We start from the raw sequence: 20,419 nt of genomic DNA, 5'->3' as shown, positions 1-20,419 counted from the left end.
TGCTACAGGGTGCCTCTTTGCTTGGTGCCAGGGACGGGCATTTCATTCACTGACATGTCTTTGATATCCTACATAATAGACATAAGTAGTTATTTTTTAATAACTTTTAGGGATATTTGAAGGGGTTCAGTAAAAACTACCTTTTTCCTCACTTGGATTCTGAACAAACTGAGTAATAAGATAAAATGTAAAGGCAAATGGGAGATCAAAAGCATACTCTTATTTGTGGTAAAGACTAGGTAGGAGGACATAGCTTAGTTCAAGAGCAGAATAAGCTCTTTAACTGAACTCTAGACTTAAGTAGACTTTACCTTTTAGTTAAGTAGCATTGATGAACATGTTCAGTTTATTCCTTCAAAATTTGAAAGTTGGATAAGGCATTAAACCTCATCTGTGGTGTAATGATTTAAGCCTTGGAGAGAGGCCAAGAATGTTACAGTGAGGAACTCTTCAGATGAAAGGGCACATCCAGAGTGGGGGAAGGTGTGTTTCCTGACATAAATCAGAAGAATAAAGTGGACTTAGCATGTTCTGTTGTGTTTTTCATTGGCAGAAACCGTTAGATGGATAAGTAAAGAAAGCAGAAAGTATAAATATTCATTAAGTTAGATAATTGGAGCTGAAAAAAAATTCTCATTCCTAATAGAAGGACACATGGGTTAAACAGCTCATGCCTGAAAATTGCTCATGTCATTTTACTTATTTTAGTAAACATTCCAAAGATTTTAGTCATATTTTATTTAACAAATATAGCAGAAAATTTTCTGTATTCTGTTGTTACATGAAACTTGTAACTGTAGCCCAGGTTAGCTCTTCCCACTTCAGGTTGCCTACTTTGTTTAATTATTATTGTGTTAATAACCACTTAACATTATGTTAATGATAATTTACATTGACTGAATGCTTATTTTATGTTCAGCTCTGTGCTAAGCACTTTATATGCATTGCTGTATATAATGTAGTTTTCATAACCACCCTGTGAAGTAGAATTTGTTATTATCATCATTTTACAGAAGAGAAAATTGAGTCTTAGGCCACTTAAGTAACTTGCTTAAGATGACATAGCTAGTAAGTAGCAGCGCTAGGGCTTTACCTCTAGCTGTCTGATTCCAAAGCCCATACGTTTTACTACATCTCACATATATTTGTATCTTATTTCTTACCTAGATTAAAAGTCTTCTAAACAAGAATTTTGTCTTAAATTTCTTTCAATATTTCCTGTAGCATCAAATAAATGACATTGAGTCAGCAAGTAGTTATTGTCACCTACCAATGCTAGCACAATAAAGATTTGTTGAATTGAGGAAATACAGCATAATTATTAATCCTAAACTTACTGTAAAGATTTAAGAAAGCCTTTACATTGAAAATGTACCAAGTTCTTTCTGTATCCTAGTCTTTATTTTATTTTGTGTAGAGCAGTTTATAAAGAATTAGAAGACCTATTATTTTCCTTTAAGGAATATGAATTAGAGAAATAGATAAACCTTTTTAAACTTTCTATATATGAATATATTATAAAAACATATACCATAGCCTACTGTTAAGTAGCTATATGCAAGTGTCTGCCATACCTTGGAGGGTATATGTGCTGAGTATAAGAGCTGAAAATGGAAAGATTTTAGATGAAGTACCTTATACTAGGCCATGAGGTAGGGTAAGTCTTTATAGACATTCATATGTTCCTGGAAGAGTCCTCAAGTAGTAGACCTGGGCACCTCCAGAATGTCTTAATTATAGTTCTTCTTTGCCCTCTTAGTTTTATTTATTTATTTCTGGTTTTTTTTTTTTTTTAATTGAAGTACAGTCAGTTACAATGTGTCAATTTCTGGAGTTTGACATTTACAAATGTTAGCCACTATATATAAAAGTAGATTTAAAAAGTTTTTTCTCCTTTCTTAGTTTTAAATGTTACTATGTGCTTGTTATGCGTTATGTACGGAGCTAGGTGCTGAGGCTAATGAACAAGGTAGATAGTCTTTGCTTTTATGGAGCTTCCGTCCTGGTGGGTCACAGAGACTTCAAAGAGATGATTGCAATTCAATACAATAAGTGCTATAATAGGGTAAGTACAAGGAGTACATAGGGCAGTCACTTAACTCACATTGGGGATGTCATGATAACTTACCAGAGGAAATAATATTCAGACTGAGATCACAAAGCTAACCAGAGTTAGTCAGGAGGAGTAAAGAAGAAAAGTGCTTAAGGCACAAGGGAACAACAGAGGTTTAGAGATGTAAAAGAATGTGGTATATTGGAGGAACAAAAGTTGTATGGCTGGATGGTAGAGGGGAAAGGGGCATAGGAAAGGATGATGCTAGATCTGTAGGCAGGGATGCACTTCTTACTCAAGGATTTGTAGGCTGGATCCTAAAAGCATTTGGGTGCCATTTTGGGATTTTAAGCAGAGCAGTGACATGATCACACTTGCATTTTATTCATTTAGCAATGTACTGAGTATCTAATATGTGCCAAGCCTTATGTTAGACACTGGAAGTACAGTCACTGTACTGTGAATAAGGAAGATACTGCTCCTGACTAACAGACAGGCCAGTTGGCAGTTTGAAAATAGTGTGGAAGCAGGGGAGACTGCTTATGAATCTGTCAGATGAATGCAGGCAAGAAATGTTGGTTGCCTAAAACAATGTCACTGGGGTAGAAAAAGATGAGAAGTATTTATGGGGATTTAGGGAGACAGGAAGAGAGAGGAGTCAAGAGTGATATTCAGGTTTCTGCATTCTTCCTGTCTGCTGATCCTCATCACTTTGTGCACTAAATGTAAAATCCATGAGAACAGAGATTTTAACATGCTTTGTCCACTGCTGTATCTGTATTACCTCGAACACTTAGTAGGTGCTCATTAAATATTTACAAATGAATAAATACCTAAGTTTATTTTGGTTTCAATGTGAATGATTTTAGGGTTGCCACTTCTTGTTACCTGTTTTTGTGGATAAATTTCTTTGAACATTAATTAAATAACTGTTAAGATCATCAGTAAGTGCTCTCTAGTTTCAGTCTTAAATTTCTAAGTTTTATTAAATTTAGAAATAATTACCATTAAAATGGAAAGATTTTAGAGTTATATTTAATTATAAACCACATGTCTCTTTACAAATGATGTATGGAGTGGTATAAAATATGTAGCTTTTCAGCTATCTTGCATATAAGAAGATATACTGAGGTATCCAGAGATTATCATTTTTTTTTTCATTTGTGAGTGGGGAAAGGTGATTTATTTAGGTACATGGAATACAGATTTTCATAGAAAGAACTACTAGCCAGGAATAATCAGTTAGTGAAATTGCCTTATTGATTTGGTAGGATAGGTTGGCTTTTTCTATTCCAGAAATGTTTCTTATGGACCTTTGAATCTTTTATGCTTAGATTCTGGGATAGGTGCAAGAGACTTGGCATATCATTAACCCTCTATGTGCTGATGTCCCCTTTTAGAAGAGGAATTTCTTGAAAATTCAGTGTAGGGTTTTTGATTGTTAAAACATGGTTGCTTTGCTATAGGTACAAGTTCTATGACTAAGTTCAATGGGAGTTATATGTTGTTGTGAAAGAGATTGAAACCTCTAAGTAAATGTTAAATTACTGTATTTTCCTGTTGCTTTCTCTATAATTGTACATCACTCTGTGTCTCAGCCATTACATGCCAACCATCCTGGCTGTCTCTGATTTTTAGGCATTCCGCCTTCCCCACCTCAGAGTCTTGTGCTTTCTTACCTTTCGCTTGGAATATTCTTCCCCCAGATTTTTGAAGAGTTGGCTCCTCTTCACTCATGTCTTGGCTCAAATATGAGCTTTCCTAGACAACTTCCCTGCCTTCCAAATCACTTTTGACTCTATTTTCTGCTCTCATTTTCTCATGGCACTTATTACTTATTGATATTGTTCTATTTATTGATTTGTTTTTGTAAATACTATTTTTCTTCTCAGGAATATTAGGTACATGAGAACAGGAGACACTGTCTTAATCCTACCATATACTTAGTATTAGTACCTAGAATGACTCAAATACTTGTTGAATAAATAAATCTGTTTTCTTATTAAAAACAATACATTTTGAATATAAGATATAATTTTACTTTGAAAACAGGAAGAATTTATAAGATATTAAATGTTTAAATTTTTATTAAATTTATGAATTTATTATATACTAAAATATGGCTATTAGAAAAGGGAGTATTTTTACACTATCATTTCAACTATGTAAAAATATATATAATCCTATGGAAAAGGGAACTGGGAGAAATGAGAAGATTTGACATATTGGTCAGTTAATGGATTTTTTTTAGACTTTAGACTTAAAAAAAATTAGTGATATAATATTGTATACTAAAATGAACCATTGTGATAATTTTCATATGAGCATTTACAGAGGTAAATAATTTAAAAATTACCTCAATTTATGAATGTACTTTAATTTTTAGTAAATCATTAAATTGCTAATTTAAAACTACAGTACTAGTAGGATAAGAATTAAAATTTTATTAGGTTGTTGTACCTTGTGTAGGCACATAAAAGTGCTCATTCTGTTCCATTTATATCATGGACCTCAGAGGTAAGTAATTTCTAACCAAGAGAACTGACTAATTGTCAAGAATAACGTACGATATTCAGCTCCCTCCTTTTATCCCTAGGTTTCCTTTACCTAGTCATCCTGCTGCGCCTCCCGAACATCTTAAAGAGCCTTTGGTGTATATGAGGAAAGCACAGGTGGGCTATGGTTCATTTTAATTTTCTTCTTCCATACAAAGTTATATACTGCAGGGCAGAAGGTCCTTATTACTATCAGGACTATGTTTATTGTATGAAAGACTGGGTAAAGACCACTGAAGTGATGTGAACAGTATTTGCATACGCTTTCTTTCTACTTTCCGTAACCAACGATCACACTTAGTTAACTGTAGTGATCCTGAAAATATTGAGTAGAAGAAAAAAAATCATGTGCCGTACTGGCCTGAAATTTCAAATATGGTAAGAGTATTATACAACCATTTGTTCCTCATGCTCTGTGATCTTAAATGAATGAAATGGGAATGAACTGACTCACTCTTCCCTCAACATTTTGACTTTTGACACCAGTGTTACTGATACTGTATTTGAAATATGTCTGTTTTCACAGCAGGTTGTTAAATGCTAATTGTATTCTGTTCCGAAACTCAAATGAACCTTGTATCTAAAATGGACTGAAAACAACTAAAAGTCACTTTAAAAGAATAAAATAAAATAAAATAATTTAAACAGAAAAACTGTAAAAAGCTGTTCCCTATAAATTCTGTCACATGCCCCTAATTGTTTTCGCTGGCCTTTGCCTGGCATCGCCTGGTCTACCTGCTGTGAAGTAGCACTGTTCATAAGCCTTCCTCCCAGTCCTGGGGACTCTAACTGCCACTGCCGAGGTGTTTAATGGCCATCCTAAGGCCATCATAGTCTCAGAAATTATTATGAACATTTTCAAATATGCCCCCAAAGAACTCCCACACACCCATCACCAAGCTTCAACAATTGTCAGGGTAGTTCTGCTGCTCCTGGGATGTGTTCTGCTGCTTTCAGTTCCCATGTTTCATGATAGTGGATGTTAGGCAGGTTTTTATTTTTCTGCTTTTATTTTCATTTTAAAAAATCTTCAAAATTAGATGGTGAAAGGTGCAATATAAGCAAAACACATGGAGATATTTGAGGAAATACGTTATCTATTTCTATCTCTAGGTGGTACCTTTAGGGCTAGCCATCAGACATTATCGATCCGTCATAAAGCATAATCATTAAATAATACATGTGTGAAAGAGTTGTTTGGTCTTTTGTTGTAAAGATATAAACTCAAGAAAATAAAACTAAAAATTTGGGTCTAAATATTTTTTGGCAAAGTTTGTAAATTTCTGTTTTAGGGAAAGTATCAGTTTTAGCGTAAGTGTAAGAAACAAAACACAAAAGTTGGTTTCCTTTTAAGACTGAAGAGATACAGAGATAAGTAATAGGTCTATTCTTAAAGTCTACTGCTAATTGCTGTGACTATATAGGACTGGTAAGTATCTGTCTTGTGTAAATATATGTATGGTCCTCTTTCTCTCCAGACTTACCCACTAGATCAAGAGATGGCATTGGCATGTTTCAGCCCATAGGCCAAATCTGCCCTGTACTTGTTTTTGTGTGGCTGGCAAGCTAGGAATATTTTTATATCTTGTGACCCATGAAAATTATATGAATTAATAAAATATATTTTATTGGGAAATAGTCCTGCTCCTTTATTTACATTTTGTCTGTGGCTGCTTTTGCACTACAATGTCAGAGTGAAGTAGTTGCATTAGAGACCTTATGACCTGTAAATCCTAAAATTTTTGTTGTCTGTCTTTTTACAGAAAGTTTGCAAATCCATGCACTAAATGATTCAGTTCTTTAAGAGCAGGGACTGTGATTTTTATTCTCAGCATCTAAGCATGGTACCTAGCCCACATTTGCTGAAATGAAGTTGACTCTTGAACAACATGGGTTTGAACTGCATGGATTCACTTATATACAGATTTTTTTTCAGTGCTAAAAAATATTACAGTACTGCACTGTCTGGGGTTGGTTGAATCTGCAGATGTGGAACTGCAGATACAGGGGCCCAACTCTCAGACTGTAGTTGGATTTGCCGCTGCATCATGGCAGTGGTTGTCATCCCTAACCCTTGAGATGTTCCAGGGTCAACTGTAAATGATTCTTGAGCCATGGTCACACTAAATACCTTTTCTACCAGTTAGTGTCTGCCTGTCTTCCCATATTTGTTCTCCTCTAATTGTCTAGTTTTCTGCTCCCTGTTCTATCAGGCAGTTCTGTCTTTGCATGAAAGCTACATAGCGTGTATTGAATGACTGCTGTTCCATCATGTTCTCCCTTGCACCTCATGCCTTTTTCCCCATTAGATTTCAATTCTGTCTGCCATTCCAGTCCTCAGCCCAAGGTCACTTCTACCATCTACTTTCTCTCTTCTCCCAAACTGTTGAATACTTAGGAGGAAGATTATATGGTCTTCCCTTACTTTTTATTACCAAGGCCATCACCGCAGTGATCATGGTGATGATCAAGATGAGCAGATGAACCTTTATAATGTATCTCACTGCCTTCTAGCAAACCTCCAGTGACTGCCAGCTTCTTAACAAATGAAGTTCCTTCTCCAAAGCCCACCTCTTAAAAGAGTTTCACTACCTGTCCCCAGCTGCTCCTTCCACTGTATCGGGCTCTGCTGTCTTGTAACTGTCATTTGTGCCCTTCCTTACTTTGTGGTTCTTTCATGGAAAGCCCTTCTGCCTGCTTTGCATTGTGAAAATCTCATCTATTTTGTGTCAGTTCAGATGGCATCTCTTCTCTGAGGCTGTTATTAGCCCTGTTGAAAAGGATTTCCCCCTCTTTTGGACTTTTGTAGCATGCTATCATTTTATGGCCCTTATCACAAATGACATTCTGTTATCATAATTTCTGTACATATCTTTCTGACTTTTCCTACAAGCCTCTTGAAAGCAGTACCAATTTTAAAATACTTTTGTATACCCATACTTCTAGTGTGCTGACCTTTAATGTAGTGGAAACTTATTAAGCTTATGATGAATTAATAAGTAAAGGTATTTACCATCTTTTCTACCAATTATTATAATATTTATTTTAAAAATATTTACTGAATGCCTACAAGTAGAAGATGCTGCTATGTGCTATGGAGATTCAAAAATAAATTAGATACAAATTCTGCCTTTGGGTAACTTCATGGTTTAATAATTGAAATAAGACTTGGACACATGTAGCTCTAACATAAGGTAGAAAGTGCTGTGTGCTCTGGGGAAGAGGGTTAGGAAGTTTTCTGGGCTTATGAGGCAAAGAGGCCTCTTATACCTCATCAGCCTTTCCCAGAGTGTTTTCTGCTGAATCCTAGCCCTTAGAGATGCTCCATGAAAGGGGGTTCTGTGGACAAATAAGTTTGGGAATAGAGGCACCCTGCCTTCCTCTTGGCGAATCACATTTTATTATATTTAATAGACTTGATTTTTTTTAATAAGAGTTATATATTTACAGAAAAATTGAGAAGATAGTATAGAGTTCCCATAGATCCTATACTCACTTTCCCCTTTTATTAACATCTTACATTACTGTGGTACATTTGTTACAATTAGTGAGCCAATTTTAATACTTTATTAACTAAAGTTCATACTTTATTCAAATATCCTTAGTTTTAACCTAATGTCCTTTTTCTGTTTTAGGATTCCATCCAGGACACCACGTTACATTTGGTTGTCATGTCTCCTTAGGCTCCTCTTGGCTAAAGTTTCTCAGGCTTTCCTTGTTTTTGATGGTCTTGACAGTTTTGAGAAGTACTGGTCAGGTATTTTGTAGAATATCCCTCTCTTGGAATTTGTCTGATGTTTTTCTCCTGTTTAGACTGGGGTTGTGGGGTTTTTGGAGGAAGATCACAGATATAAAGTGCCATTTATATTCATTAAATTATGTCATGATACATATTAGCAACATGCTATGTCACTGTTGATGTTGACCTTGATTGCCTGACTGAGGTAGTGTTTGTAAGGTTTCTCCACTGCAAAGTCACTCTCCCTGCCCCCATGTGTATACTGTACTCTCCGGAAGAGAGTAGTCACAGTTCACACTTATGGAGAAGTTATGCTCCACCTCCTTAAAGAGGGAGTATCTACAGAAAATACTTGGAATTCTTCTGCATAGAAGAGTTGTCTCCTCTCCCCCATGTATTTATTTATTCAATCATTTGTTTCTATTAGTATGGACTGATGAATATTATTTTATACTTTGGGTTTTAATATGATACTCCTTAATTTTGTTGCTTACAATTTATTTTGGCTTGTTAAAGTCTCAGCGAGGTTCTGCAGTAAAGAAACTGTTAATTTTTATTTAATCCAGTTTTGTTCAAATTTATGTGACCTATTTCCGTGTAAAATAGTTTGGGGACTATTTTGCTACACCTTTCACAGAAAACAGCATGAAGAAGCTATACACAGCGCGATAAATATAAGCGCTTAAGTTTTCGTGTGAAATAATACCTGTAGGCACATACAGCTCTAATTATGTGCCAGGTACCATTCCAGTGCTTTTAAAGTGCTCACTCATTTAGTATTTATGCCAGCCATGTGAGATGAGTTACTCTTATGGTCTTAGATGGGTCCAACTTCACAGAACTACTAAGTGGAAGACCTGGAATTTGAACCTGGAAAGCCACTCCAGAATCTACACCACCTGATGATATTCAGCCTATTTCTGGATCCAGTCTAGAAATTCTCACGCAAACTCAAGATATGCTGTGTGGTTGAATTTATCCTGTTCTCTGTCAATCCAGGAACCCTAGCAAAAATGAGAATTTTGCTAGTTTTATATTACTTCAGTTCTCATCCCCTTCCTCATCTGCCTTCTGTATTGCCACTCCTTTTCCTAAAATTTCTAAGACTTTTAGGATAGAGCTCCAATTCCTTACTTTTGCTTAAAAGGCTATAAGTGATCTTGCCCCTTTTTACTGTTCAAGTCTCATCTCTTGGCTCCTCACGCTGTCCCTCCCTCTCCTGCTACTCCTCTCCCCACTTCCACACACACACACACACACACACACACACACACACACACACCCACTCTCTGTCTCTAACACTCGATCTCCTCAGTTGTTCCCCAGCAGGAGAACCTGTGCTTATGCTGCTGCTCCTACCCCCAAAACCACCTCCCCTCAAAACCCACAAATTTCTGACTAACTTCTGCACATTCTTCAGGTCTTACGTTAGATGATAGTTTCTTTATAAAGGCTCTCTGATCCCCAGATCTCAGATACCCAGATACTTATCTTGTATCTCCAGTCTTCCACCCTGTACTTCCTACCACAAGGCTCGGGTTGTCTGTAAAATCACCTAGATTCTGTAGTCTCTGTAAAGCAGGACCAGTGTCTCTCTTTTCACAGTTGTATCTGCAACATTTGACACAGTGCCTGGCCCATGGTAGATGCTCAATATATATATATCTATATATAGATATAGAGATATAGATATAGATATAGATATAGATATAGATATATTTTTAATGATGAATGAATTGAATAAACAAAAAATAGAAAATCTTCTCTTCTAGAAAACATTCATACCTTTATTCCTAGTAATTTCACTTCTTTCTAAAGGAAAGAATCACAGAAATTTACGTTCAATAAAAGTAAAAACTTTAAAAGCGTCTAAGTGAGTAGCAATAGGGCCTGCTTAAATATAACATGGAATCTCTAAAAGACAATGTTATATGGGTACTAGAAATGACATTTTTGAAGAAATATAATGAAACAGGAAATTGCATACAATATAATCTTAAACAGAAAAAGAAACTATAAAACAATATAATTCCACTTTAATTAAATATATATATGCATGTGTGTGTGTGACTACACACATAGATCTCAATTGTGCACACACATGCATAGAAAAAAAATCAAAAGAATAAAATGTTAACGGGTTATTTTTGGCTGATGGAAATTTATGAATGCTTTTTTATTATTTTATTCTTTACATATTATTCTGTTTTTCAAATTATCTTGATAAATGTGTTACTTTTATAATCAAAGAATTATTAAAAACCTTTTTCCAGTAGATAGCTGGGTTATAATTATTTTGCTTTATTCTTTTCAGAGTGAAGAAGGTAATTTTTTAATTTTTTAATTTTATAATTTTGTACTTTTTGTGGGCTAAGTAGTTATTACATAGTTTTTAATGACTTCTTATTTACTTTCATTATTATAAAAAATAGCAAGGTACTAGTTAATACCCATTTAAAGACTTCAATACAATTGCAATTCCTTTGTGACTGTTTTGCTTCTCATGGCTTAGAAGTTACCTTATTTATAAAACTCTTGAAATCCTTTGAGTTAATACCATAGATTCCAATTATTAGGGAAACTGATTTGAAAGCAACAATAATTTCATTTAGAGAGGATATGGGTTTAGGTAAAAGGTAATGTCTTCCTATTTAAACATTTTAAATGTAAAAGGCCATTCATTTTCCTTTTAAATAACATTTTAAAGTGTATTTCATAAGTCTTTTGGGTAGAAATTATTATTTTCTTCTTATTTTGTATTAATGCACTGTCATTTTTCAATAACTTATTTGCTACCTCTACTTTTTTTTGGTGCTAGGTATATTTTGGAATTTTTACTCAAATAATAACATAGGAATAACTATGATTTTTTTGAGCATTTAGTTTTGAGACTTGGGGCTTATTTATTCACTTTCACAAATAGGACCTGAAAAAAATTAAGAATCTATAAAACTGGAGCTAATGTGGACCTTCACATTTATCCAGTCCAACCTCTGGAGTTCATCTCCTTTTGGTCAAAAATTTCTGGAAACAGGGAATTCACATTTTCACTGACATAACCCATTCTTATTAAATCTTTTTACTTGTTGGAAAGTTTCTTTCTTGTGTTAAATGGTTATGTGCTTCTTATAATACTTCCTCGTTGATCTGAGCTTTGTGCTGTGTAGATAGAAGGCAGTCGATACATGCTAGTCACTGAGACAGAGGAATGAGTGAGAAGCCCTTAATTAAGATTAGAGTTCTTGAGGGAACCTAAACAATGACCCAGCTGGAAAGCAGCCAAGTTTCATCTTGGATTTCTGGGGAGGATATAGCTCAAGTGGTAGAGCATATGCTTAGCGTGCATGAGGTCCCAGGTTTAATCCCCAGTACCTCCTCTAAAAGTAAATCAGTAAATAAACCTAGTTACCTCCCCTCAACCCTCCCCCCCCCAAAAAATGCATACTTATCTTGGATCATCCCTTCACTGTCAGGAAATTCTTATTATTTCTGACGTCTGTGGAAATGATTTATCCAAGACTTCTATGGAAATGACTTTAGACAATCTGACTGAAGTTCTCACAAGGGGTACCTTGGAAAAATCCTGCCAGTCTTGTCATTGGGTCATAGGTATAGACAGGGAATAGGGAAGACATGGCCAACTACAGGGTCACTTTCTTTGATTATCTTTAGGAACTTCCAGGAAGTGGTATGTGTTCTGTTGTCTGCCAGAAGTTTTGATATATCTAGCTTCCTGTTTCTTTGCTTATTGTTTTATGTTTTCTGTGGTATATGATCTATAGACTGATACAGCCCTTATGAACTTTTTGCAACATGTCCCATACTATTTGTGTTTCTGTCTTATCCTTCCCACCCTCACTATGCTGTTTTATCCATCCTTTAGTGGCATGTTTAATGGGCACCCAATAAATATTTGTTGAATTAGTGTCTTTTTATTATTTGAAAATTCAGCTATTACACTTCATTTCCCCTGTTCTGGCTATAAAAATTTGAACTTTTCTGATTCAAACATTTTCTTCCTCTTTCCTTCCCTCAGTTTTTAGTTGTGTTCGTTCTTCTGCTCTGGATCATTTCCAAGTTTCTGCTGTAGCTGTGGAGCACAGAACAAAATGATAACTGAATACAGATTTGTTCTGTGTTGCTTTAGTTCTTCATATTTTTTCCATTCTACTCTCATGGGTTCTTTTAAAAAGTTTCCTCATTTGTAAAATGAGGGTAATTATACATATTTCACAGGATTAATAACATATGTAAACACGTGTAAATCACACAGCTCTGTTTCTTAAACTCTTCATTCAAAATGCTTTCTTCTAATATCTAATTTCTTGTCTTGGTAACTTTTTTCTTAACTATTTTCTCTACTTTACATCTAACATGAAATTTAAATTTGTTAAATTGAAATACTTGGTACAGTGGGATATCCATTTAGGAGAATTATGATTATTCACTTAAGATTGTACTTTATAGAAAACACCTGAAAAAATGTTTTTGTTAAAATAATTTTTTAAAGGATAAGTTAAATATGTCTCAGAATATCTTGTCAAGATATAATTACAGAAAGTATCATTCTATTTTAAATGTTTTTTGTAGGTTTTGTGCTGTATTAAAATTATATATTATAGTCTTGAAAATTTGTACAGTATATATTATGAGCCACACATAAATGTCTATTGTAATTTTAATTTTATTTTTATATCTGAGGGTTATATTGTCTTTTTATCCACTCAGAAGCCCTTTTATTAGTGTTTGAAAATGAGGATTTTTAGAGCCATAATTCAATAGCTAGAAATTTAGTCCCTCATATAATAGGATAAATATTATAAATTCAGGGGTTGAGTTTTAAATCTTTATATAAATATTATTTTTATAGTAATGACTGAATTAAAAATTTTTTAAATTAACTTTTTTCATACCTGCTCCCCCCACAATATGGAGTTGGGGGAGCAAGTGACAGAAGACTTACTAGAGGAGATTATTTTTAAGCTGAGATCTGAAAGTTGAGTAAGATTTATCCAGATAAATTGAAAATAAGGATGTTGAGAGTGGAAGTGGGTTGTATTGCAGTAATTAATGTTTGGTTATAAATAATGTACCCAAATTTTAAGTTTTGGATCTAAGAATTATTTATAATTAAAAAAGAGAGAGAGAGAGAATCAAAAATAAGCCAGTAAATGGAATTAGTTTGGGGGGGGTGGAATATTTCATGCAATTTATTAACAGTATTCTTTTATTCTTAAAAAACCTATTTCTCTATATTTAGTAAACAAAGCCTTATGCATTTCACAGCTCTGCATTTCTCCTAGGTGATTTTTTTTCTGTTCACTGATTGCATAGGCAGTTGTATCAAAGTGTTTTTTAAATGCTTGCAACATAGCTTAGAGTAGAAATCTGTTCAATTATTGAGAAATTATTATGTGCTAGATAAAGTGTAATATGTATTGTGATAGGTGGAGGACGAGGTGCTGTGAGAACCCGTAAGCAAAGGCACCTCATACTCTCTGGGGTGGGGGACCAGGTAAGAGAAGGCTTAAGAGAGGTGAAGACCTGAAAGGTGAATAAAATGTATTCAGATAAAGTAGGAATAAGGATATTGGGATGGGAGCAGAGCATGGAGAGTACTTTCCAGATACAGAGTAAAGTATTTAAATATGTGTGTTAAAGAAGAAGCTGTGAGTGATGATAGCTCTAGTAAAAGCTGTCAGTTACTGAATGGTTACTATTATCATTATTGTGTTACCGTTCAAAGCACTTTACATTTTTAATCTTTATAACAATCATGTAAAGGAGCTATTATTATTCTACTTTTATTAACTGGTTGTAACTGTTCTTTTTAAATAATGCATATAACTCATTTTCTCCTCACTTGATCTAAATTTTGGAGCTTTGATGTTATTTTATTTTGGTTTTAGTGAGTCAGAAGTGGCCTGTATATTTTAGTAAAAAAGACCAAAAAGCTTATGGCATTTTAGCTTCCATTAAAAAGAGTAGCTTACTAAAATAATGGTACATATGGATAAGCAATTTATGACTGACCATTCAAATTAACTTATTCTTTCAAGTTTACAAGAAATTCAGGGGATGGAGAAGAAGGTGTATCAACATTGTGAAAAAACAGTAAGACCAACCCAGATTGTGACACATTCTAAAAGATAACTGGCCTGGACTCCTTAAACAAGTCAATATGAAAAAGAAAAGGACAAAGGCACTCTAGATGAAGCTACACTGAAAGAGACATAACAACCAAATGTAATGTAATGAATGGATATTTAATGGATCCTGGATTTTTAAAAAACTACAAAGGCATTTTGAGGACAATTGGAAAATTTTGTATATGGACTAAATATTAGATGATACAAAATATTATTGTTAATTTCCTTAGATGTGACAGTGGTATTCTGGTTATGTAGAAGGTTCTTATTCTTAGAACATTCATGCTGAAGTATTTAGGGGTAAAATACCATGTTTGGAAAAATTACAATATAACAATTCCTATAAAATTTTATTTTACTAGGTCATTAATGGGATTTATAAAATGCTTAAATCTAACTTACCTTTTTATTTTCTGCTATTTTCCCTTATAATGTTTATCACCGTCTGACTTGTTGATGTATTGTTTTTTATCTGTCTTTATTCACATCCTCCACTAGAATGTCAGTTCCGTGAGGTCTGAGGCCTCCTGTTGCTCACAGCTTCCTTCATAGCACTAAGGATAGTATCTGGCACATGGTAGGCAGTAATCAATATTTGTTGAGTGACCTAATGACTAAAGATTACCAATCTTAACCATCTTCACCATTTCTGTGTAACTCATAGTATCTTTAATTTTTACTATCAGTTTTGGTATTGTCAACCAGAAAAAAATAATAGATTGTTCCTTATGTTTCAGGGAAGTTGGGAAAAAAGAATTTTGAAGAGTTTAAATAGTATGTGCACTGAACTGAGTATCCCGTTGGCACGAAAGGTACTTTTAACATTGAAGTATTTCATTGTGAATCAGCTACTAGGAGGTATCATGAAGGTATAACTGTTAGGCAGATTTTTTTTTTTTTTTACTAATATATCGGTTTGTTTTGACCTATAGAAGGCCAATTACGTGGGTGTATTCTGTATAGATTTCTATTACGGGTGCTGTCACAGTTTTTGTAGTAAACCTATAGCTTGAAAATGAAAAAAGCGTAGGCTCTGCAGTGCAGCTTACTTAGAGGTTTGGCTATAAAGGTTATAAATACACTTCAAAGGTCTTAGTTACCTTTAGTCTCTTTGCTCGAATGTGCTGTCATCTCTCTGCAGAACTAATACTCAACATTTATGTGTCACTCTGGGCTTTGGGAGGGGAAAGATGAGAAAAGAGAGAAAAGCCACTTGCGGAATGTTCTGGATTCTCCTGGCTGCTCACGAGTAGGAGAGAACAAGTTTCTCTTCCCTTCATTCTCCCTACCTGCTGTTTATTCCCTGCTTTTAGGCAGGATGTAGTGGATGTACTTTGGATAATATCCCAGCACAAGTCACTCAAGGCACCAGAAGGATGGCGTAAAAAATAAAAAAGATAAATTTATATGGAAAACTGTCTAAATATGTAGTATTGTGTAATATACTGTCTTTCATGTAGGAAGACGATGCTACTGACTCCCAGCCACACTCTCTTGGCCCGTCCCCCTTGGGTGCTTTTCTGAGATTGCGGGATGGGGTAAGAGATGTAGTATGTGGCTGAGGAGCAGTTTTTCTTTGTGAACCTCTACTGACCAGTACAGATCATTTACCTTCTATTCTTGGGCTCATTAGCACCATGTTCTAACTGAACCCTTGAGACTACATATAATGTAATAGTTAAATAATAATAATTTAAGTGTAATTCCAAAAAAAATCTCACCATATGTAATGAAATTATTTTTCCTTGTGTGATGGTAGCTTCCTTAAGCTTTTAGATGAGGTATTGATTCTTATTTTTCAGCTGTATTGCCTAACTTCACAAAATGAAACCAATTTTAAAATTACCTTTTTTAGAGGCCAGTTGGAGAACAGAAAGAGCTTCTCAATAAATGGAATGAAATGGGAACCGATGAACCGGGTATATGAAAACTTTCTTCAAAATGTGATAATGGGTGAAAAATGCTTTCTTAATTGTGGATCCAAAATAACAATATTAACAATTTCGGGGGGAAGATAGCAACTTTCCCTCCCCACTAATTTATTGTCCTCTGTTTTGTTTGCTTAAACCTCTATTTTGCAGTTTAAAAATTTCTAACTTTAGTCAGTGTTCTCAATTATTTTGAGAATGTTTAAATCACTTATCTTTTTTTAAAGCAGCATTTGAAAACATTTTTATGAAATAGTAAATTAAGTCATTCAGTGGATTTCTCAGACTTACAATTAGGGTAAATCTTTTTCAAGCTTTAATTACACTGAGATGTTAAAGGCAGGTTAAATGTTGAAAAGTTTTAAGACTTCTAAAATGTTTTTAAGAATTTATTTTGGTTCATTTTAATGTTTAAAATTCAGTCAATCAATTTTATAAATGTATAATGAGTGACAGCTATATCTCCTTTATTATGATAAACAGATGTTTGTTATTATTTAGGTAGATATGTACATAATTCCTCACAACTCCTTAAAAAAAGTGGGAGGGCAAAAAATACATTTGTAATAAACGAAGCAGTGCATTATGGAAGTTCAAAACGGAGAACAGTTCACTATACAGTGACAGCAGTTCACTGAGAATGCATTGTTTGTATTCTAAGGACATTAAGAATTCTCATATGGAAATTTCATATTATATTGACATTGTTTTCCAATTCAATTACAAATAATCTTACAAATTTATGAAAGGAGGACTCTTAGTTTCTTCTAGAATATGTCATCTAGGCTGTCACAAAAAGAGACTTTTATTCTTGTTGGCCCAGTACTTAACACCTTGTATGACAAATAATTGATACTCTGCAGTTGTTTGAGTTCATCAGTTGCACAGCAACATATAAAAGAACCATTAAAATTTGTTATAAGCAGTAAGTATAATATATTAACTGATATTTTATCTATCTTATTAATTCTAGATTTAAGCCTTTTCAGACCTGTTTATGCGCCTAAGGATTTCCTTGAGGTAGGTTCTATGGCTAAATATACATATATTAATGAGATAAAAATGTAAAAGAAATGATGATATAAGAATTCTCCAGGCAGAGGAATCACCATGTGAAAAACCCCAGAGCCTTTGAAGCAGTGGAATAACATGATCAGATTTTTGTTTGGAAATTGCTCTTGCAAAATACATTAGAATGTGGAAAGATTAGAGGCAAGTAAACCAGTTAGGAAGATTTGATTAAAAAATAGTGATTGTAAATCATGTAGCCTGCTGCCTGACACATACAGGTGCTGAGTGAGTCTTTTTGTTTTTTATTGCCCCCCTGTTCTAGTAGTTCAGGTAAGACAAGGTAAAGGTCTGCACTGAGAAAATAGCATTCAAAATGGAAAGAATTCAACAGACTTGAGAGATTTTAAGGAAGATTTAGGAACTGATTAGATCAGGGAGTAGGAAAAAAATCAAAAATAAGGATGACCATTAAGTGTCTACATTGGGTAATTGGGCAGAAGTAACTTGCTCTCTCAAGACAGAGAGCACAGGAGGAGGAACAGCTCCATTAGTGAAGATGATGAGCTTGATTAAGTTTGAGAGGCGTATTGAGTATTCAAGTGGAGCTCTTCAGTAGGCTCTAATTATTTTAATTCACCCATCTTTGAGTCCACTTTTTCTCTTGTGCCTTACATGTAATCCATCAGCAAATCCTTTCAGCTTTACCTTCAAAGTGTAACCAGCATCCAGCCACTTCTTATCACCACCATTCTTATGTCACTGGTCCGAGCTGCCATCTCTTATCTGGACTATTTCAGTAGCCTCTTAATTGCTCTTTCTGCTTCTCCCCTTGCCCACCTAGACTCTGTTCTTGACAGAGTTTCTAGAGAAAACCTTGTAAGTGCACTTCTGAAGAGGCTACTTTTCTGGCATCCAGTGGCTTCCCAACTCATTCTACTTAAAAACCAAAGTCATGGCAGTGACCTAAAACACCTTATTTGATCTGATCCCCCATCACCTCTCTGAGTTCATCTCCTGTTACTTTTCTTCCTGATTTGTTCTTCTCCAGCTCCTTTAGCCTGCTTGCTCTCCAAACCTGGCTTCCTCCCCTTTGAGGACCTTTGCTACTTGTTTTCTCTGCCTGCCGTCCTTTTCCCCCAGATACCTGTGTGTATATTCCTTTACTCCTTATGTCTGCTTAAATGTCACATTCTCAGCATAAAGAATATGGTCAATAATATTGTAATAACTCTGTACAGGGAGAGATGGTTACTAGATTCACCACGATGATCATTTCATAATGCATGCAAATGTCAAATCACTGTGTAGTACACCTGAAACTAACATAATATTCTGCATCAATTATATTTCAGTTTAAAAAAAGAACATTCGTGTTAAAAATTCAGACACATACACACAAAATTGTCATCTTCTCAGCAAAGCCTTCCCTGGCTCCCCTCTTTTGAACTCCTTATAGCCCTTTCCTACTTTGTTTTTCTCCATAGCATTTATCCTTATATAACATACTGTTTTTCTGTTTTGCTTATTGCCCGCCTTTTCCTACTGGATGGAAGCATTTTTCTCTGCTACAACATAAAGTCAGATAATTGAAAAGACTCACAAGACTTCGCCTACATAAGGCTTTCTTTCAGGAAGAGAAAGAAAGCACATGCAAATATAAAGATACAAATTTCCAGGCACGGCTCCCAGGGCCCTTTCTCAGTTGTACAGAATGCACTTTGTCTTTAGACTATGAATTACTAAGATACAGGCAAGACACCTTGGTCTTGGGAGTCAAGGCACAAGTCTTCTGAGGGGTCTTTTATATCGGGTACAAACTAGCAATCTGCAAATTTTCAATAAATAATGTAAATAAACTGATGTGGAGTGCCTCCAGGGGACATTAAATATACATTATTAATGACGAGTTAGTGCATTTCATCCCATCTTGGCCAAGAGTCACTACCAGATGTCCAGGTATCCCTGAAGATAAGATAAAGCCACCACAAACCAGCTGCAAGTTAATCTTGTCCTTAACTACTCCTCTCCAACAGGCAGTGCAGTGCTTAGCACATAGTTGCTCAATAAATAGGTGTGGAGTGAATGAGTAAATGAGTGATTGACTCTCTCACATTTGATTTTTATTTCTTTCCTGAGCCTGCTGTCTCTGATACCAGTTTGCCAGCATAAAACAGTCTTAGAAATTATTTCAGGACTTTTAGAATTGTAAACAACATTTAACTTTAAAGGAAAGTTAGTTTGGTTTGAAACTGCCTTTATGGTGATAGCATTATTTCTCTTAGCTTATTAAAGATTTCTCCCAAACTCTTCCTTTTCTAGCACTTAAATTTCATGTAATTTTTATATGGTTATTTTTATGTTTTTTTCTCCTTAATAATCATAGCATTCTGTTTTCTTAAGGACTGTTGCTGAATTGATCCTTTTATGAGTCATGCTGGATTCTTCTTTAACTCAAGAAGGTTTCCTATAATCATTTCCTTAGTTACAGTTTCTACATTTCTAATATTTTCTCTTTTCTATTTCCCACATATTCATAGTTTCTTTTTCTTTTCAATTCTGTGCTTGTGAGTTTCCTGTGCAGTATGATCCCTTATTTGCATAATTAGACTAAAATTGTATTGTTTTATATTAGTCTGTATTTAACACTGTTGATTTTTTGCTTTATCTTTTTTTTTTTTAAACAAATACGATTGATATTTTTAGTTTCAATTTAGTGTTTGCAGTTTTGGGAAACTCTTTTGACCTTACAGCATATTCCATTTTGTCAGCCATTGCTTGTCAATTTATTCACACCTTCCTCAGATATGATGGTGTGCCTGTCATTATAATCTCCTTCACTGGAATCTTGGTGGTTTCTTTTCCTCAAGAATATCCATTTAAAAATATTTTTAAAAATTATTATTTGCTCCCCAAAATGTATGTTAATTGTTAGAAAAATGAGAAAACACATATAAGAAAATTTAAAACAAAAATTACTCATAATG

The 20,419-nt window shown here is 34.5% G+C and overlaps 1 protein-coding gene across 3 annotated transcripts in view; it reads left to right on the top strand.

The window, feature by feature from the left end:
- The window catches only part of TBC1D19 (TBC1 domain family member 19), a 131,296-nt gene that overhangs the window by 27,752 nt on the left and 83,125 nt on the right, over positions 1-20,419 (top strand). Inside the window, exons 4-7 of one of the 3 annotated variants that reach the window (XM_010988505.3) lie at positions 4,650-4,725; positions 15,234-15,308; positions 16,352-16,415; positions 17,398-17,444. In XM_010988505.3, coding sequence (XP_010986807.1) covers positions 4,650-4,725; positions 15,234-15,308; positions 16,352-16,415; positions 17,398-17,444 — 262 coding nt within the window. Of the gene's footprint in view, positions 1-4,649; positions 4,726-8,256; positions 8,366-14,906; positions 15,074-15,233; positions 15,309-16,351; positions 16,416-17,397; positions 17,445-20,419 lie in introns of those variants that run through there. The other 2 variants (XM_064487636.1, XM_064487641.1) reach the window with 2 other exon arrangements.

The sequence above is a fragment of the Camelus dromedarius genome, chromosome 1 (assembly GCF_036321535.1).
Source record: "Camelus dromedarius isolate mCamDro1 chromosome 1, mCamDro1.pat, whole genome shotgun sequence".
NCBI lineage: Eukaryota > Metazoa > Chordata > Mammalia > Artiodactyla > Camelidae > Camelus > Camelus dromedarius.
This window is presented reverse-complemented; position numbering and strand designations above follow the sequence as displayed.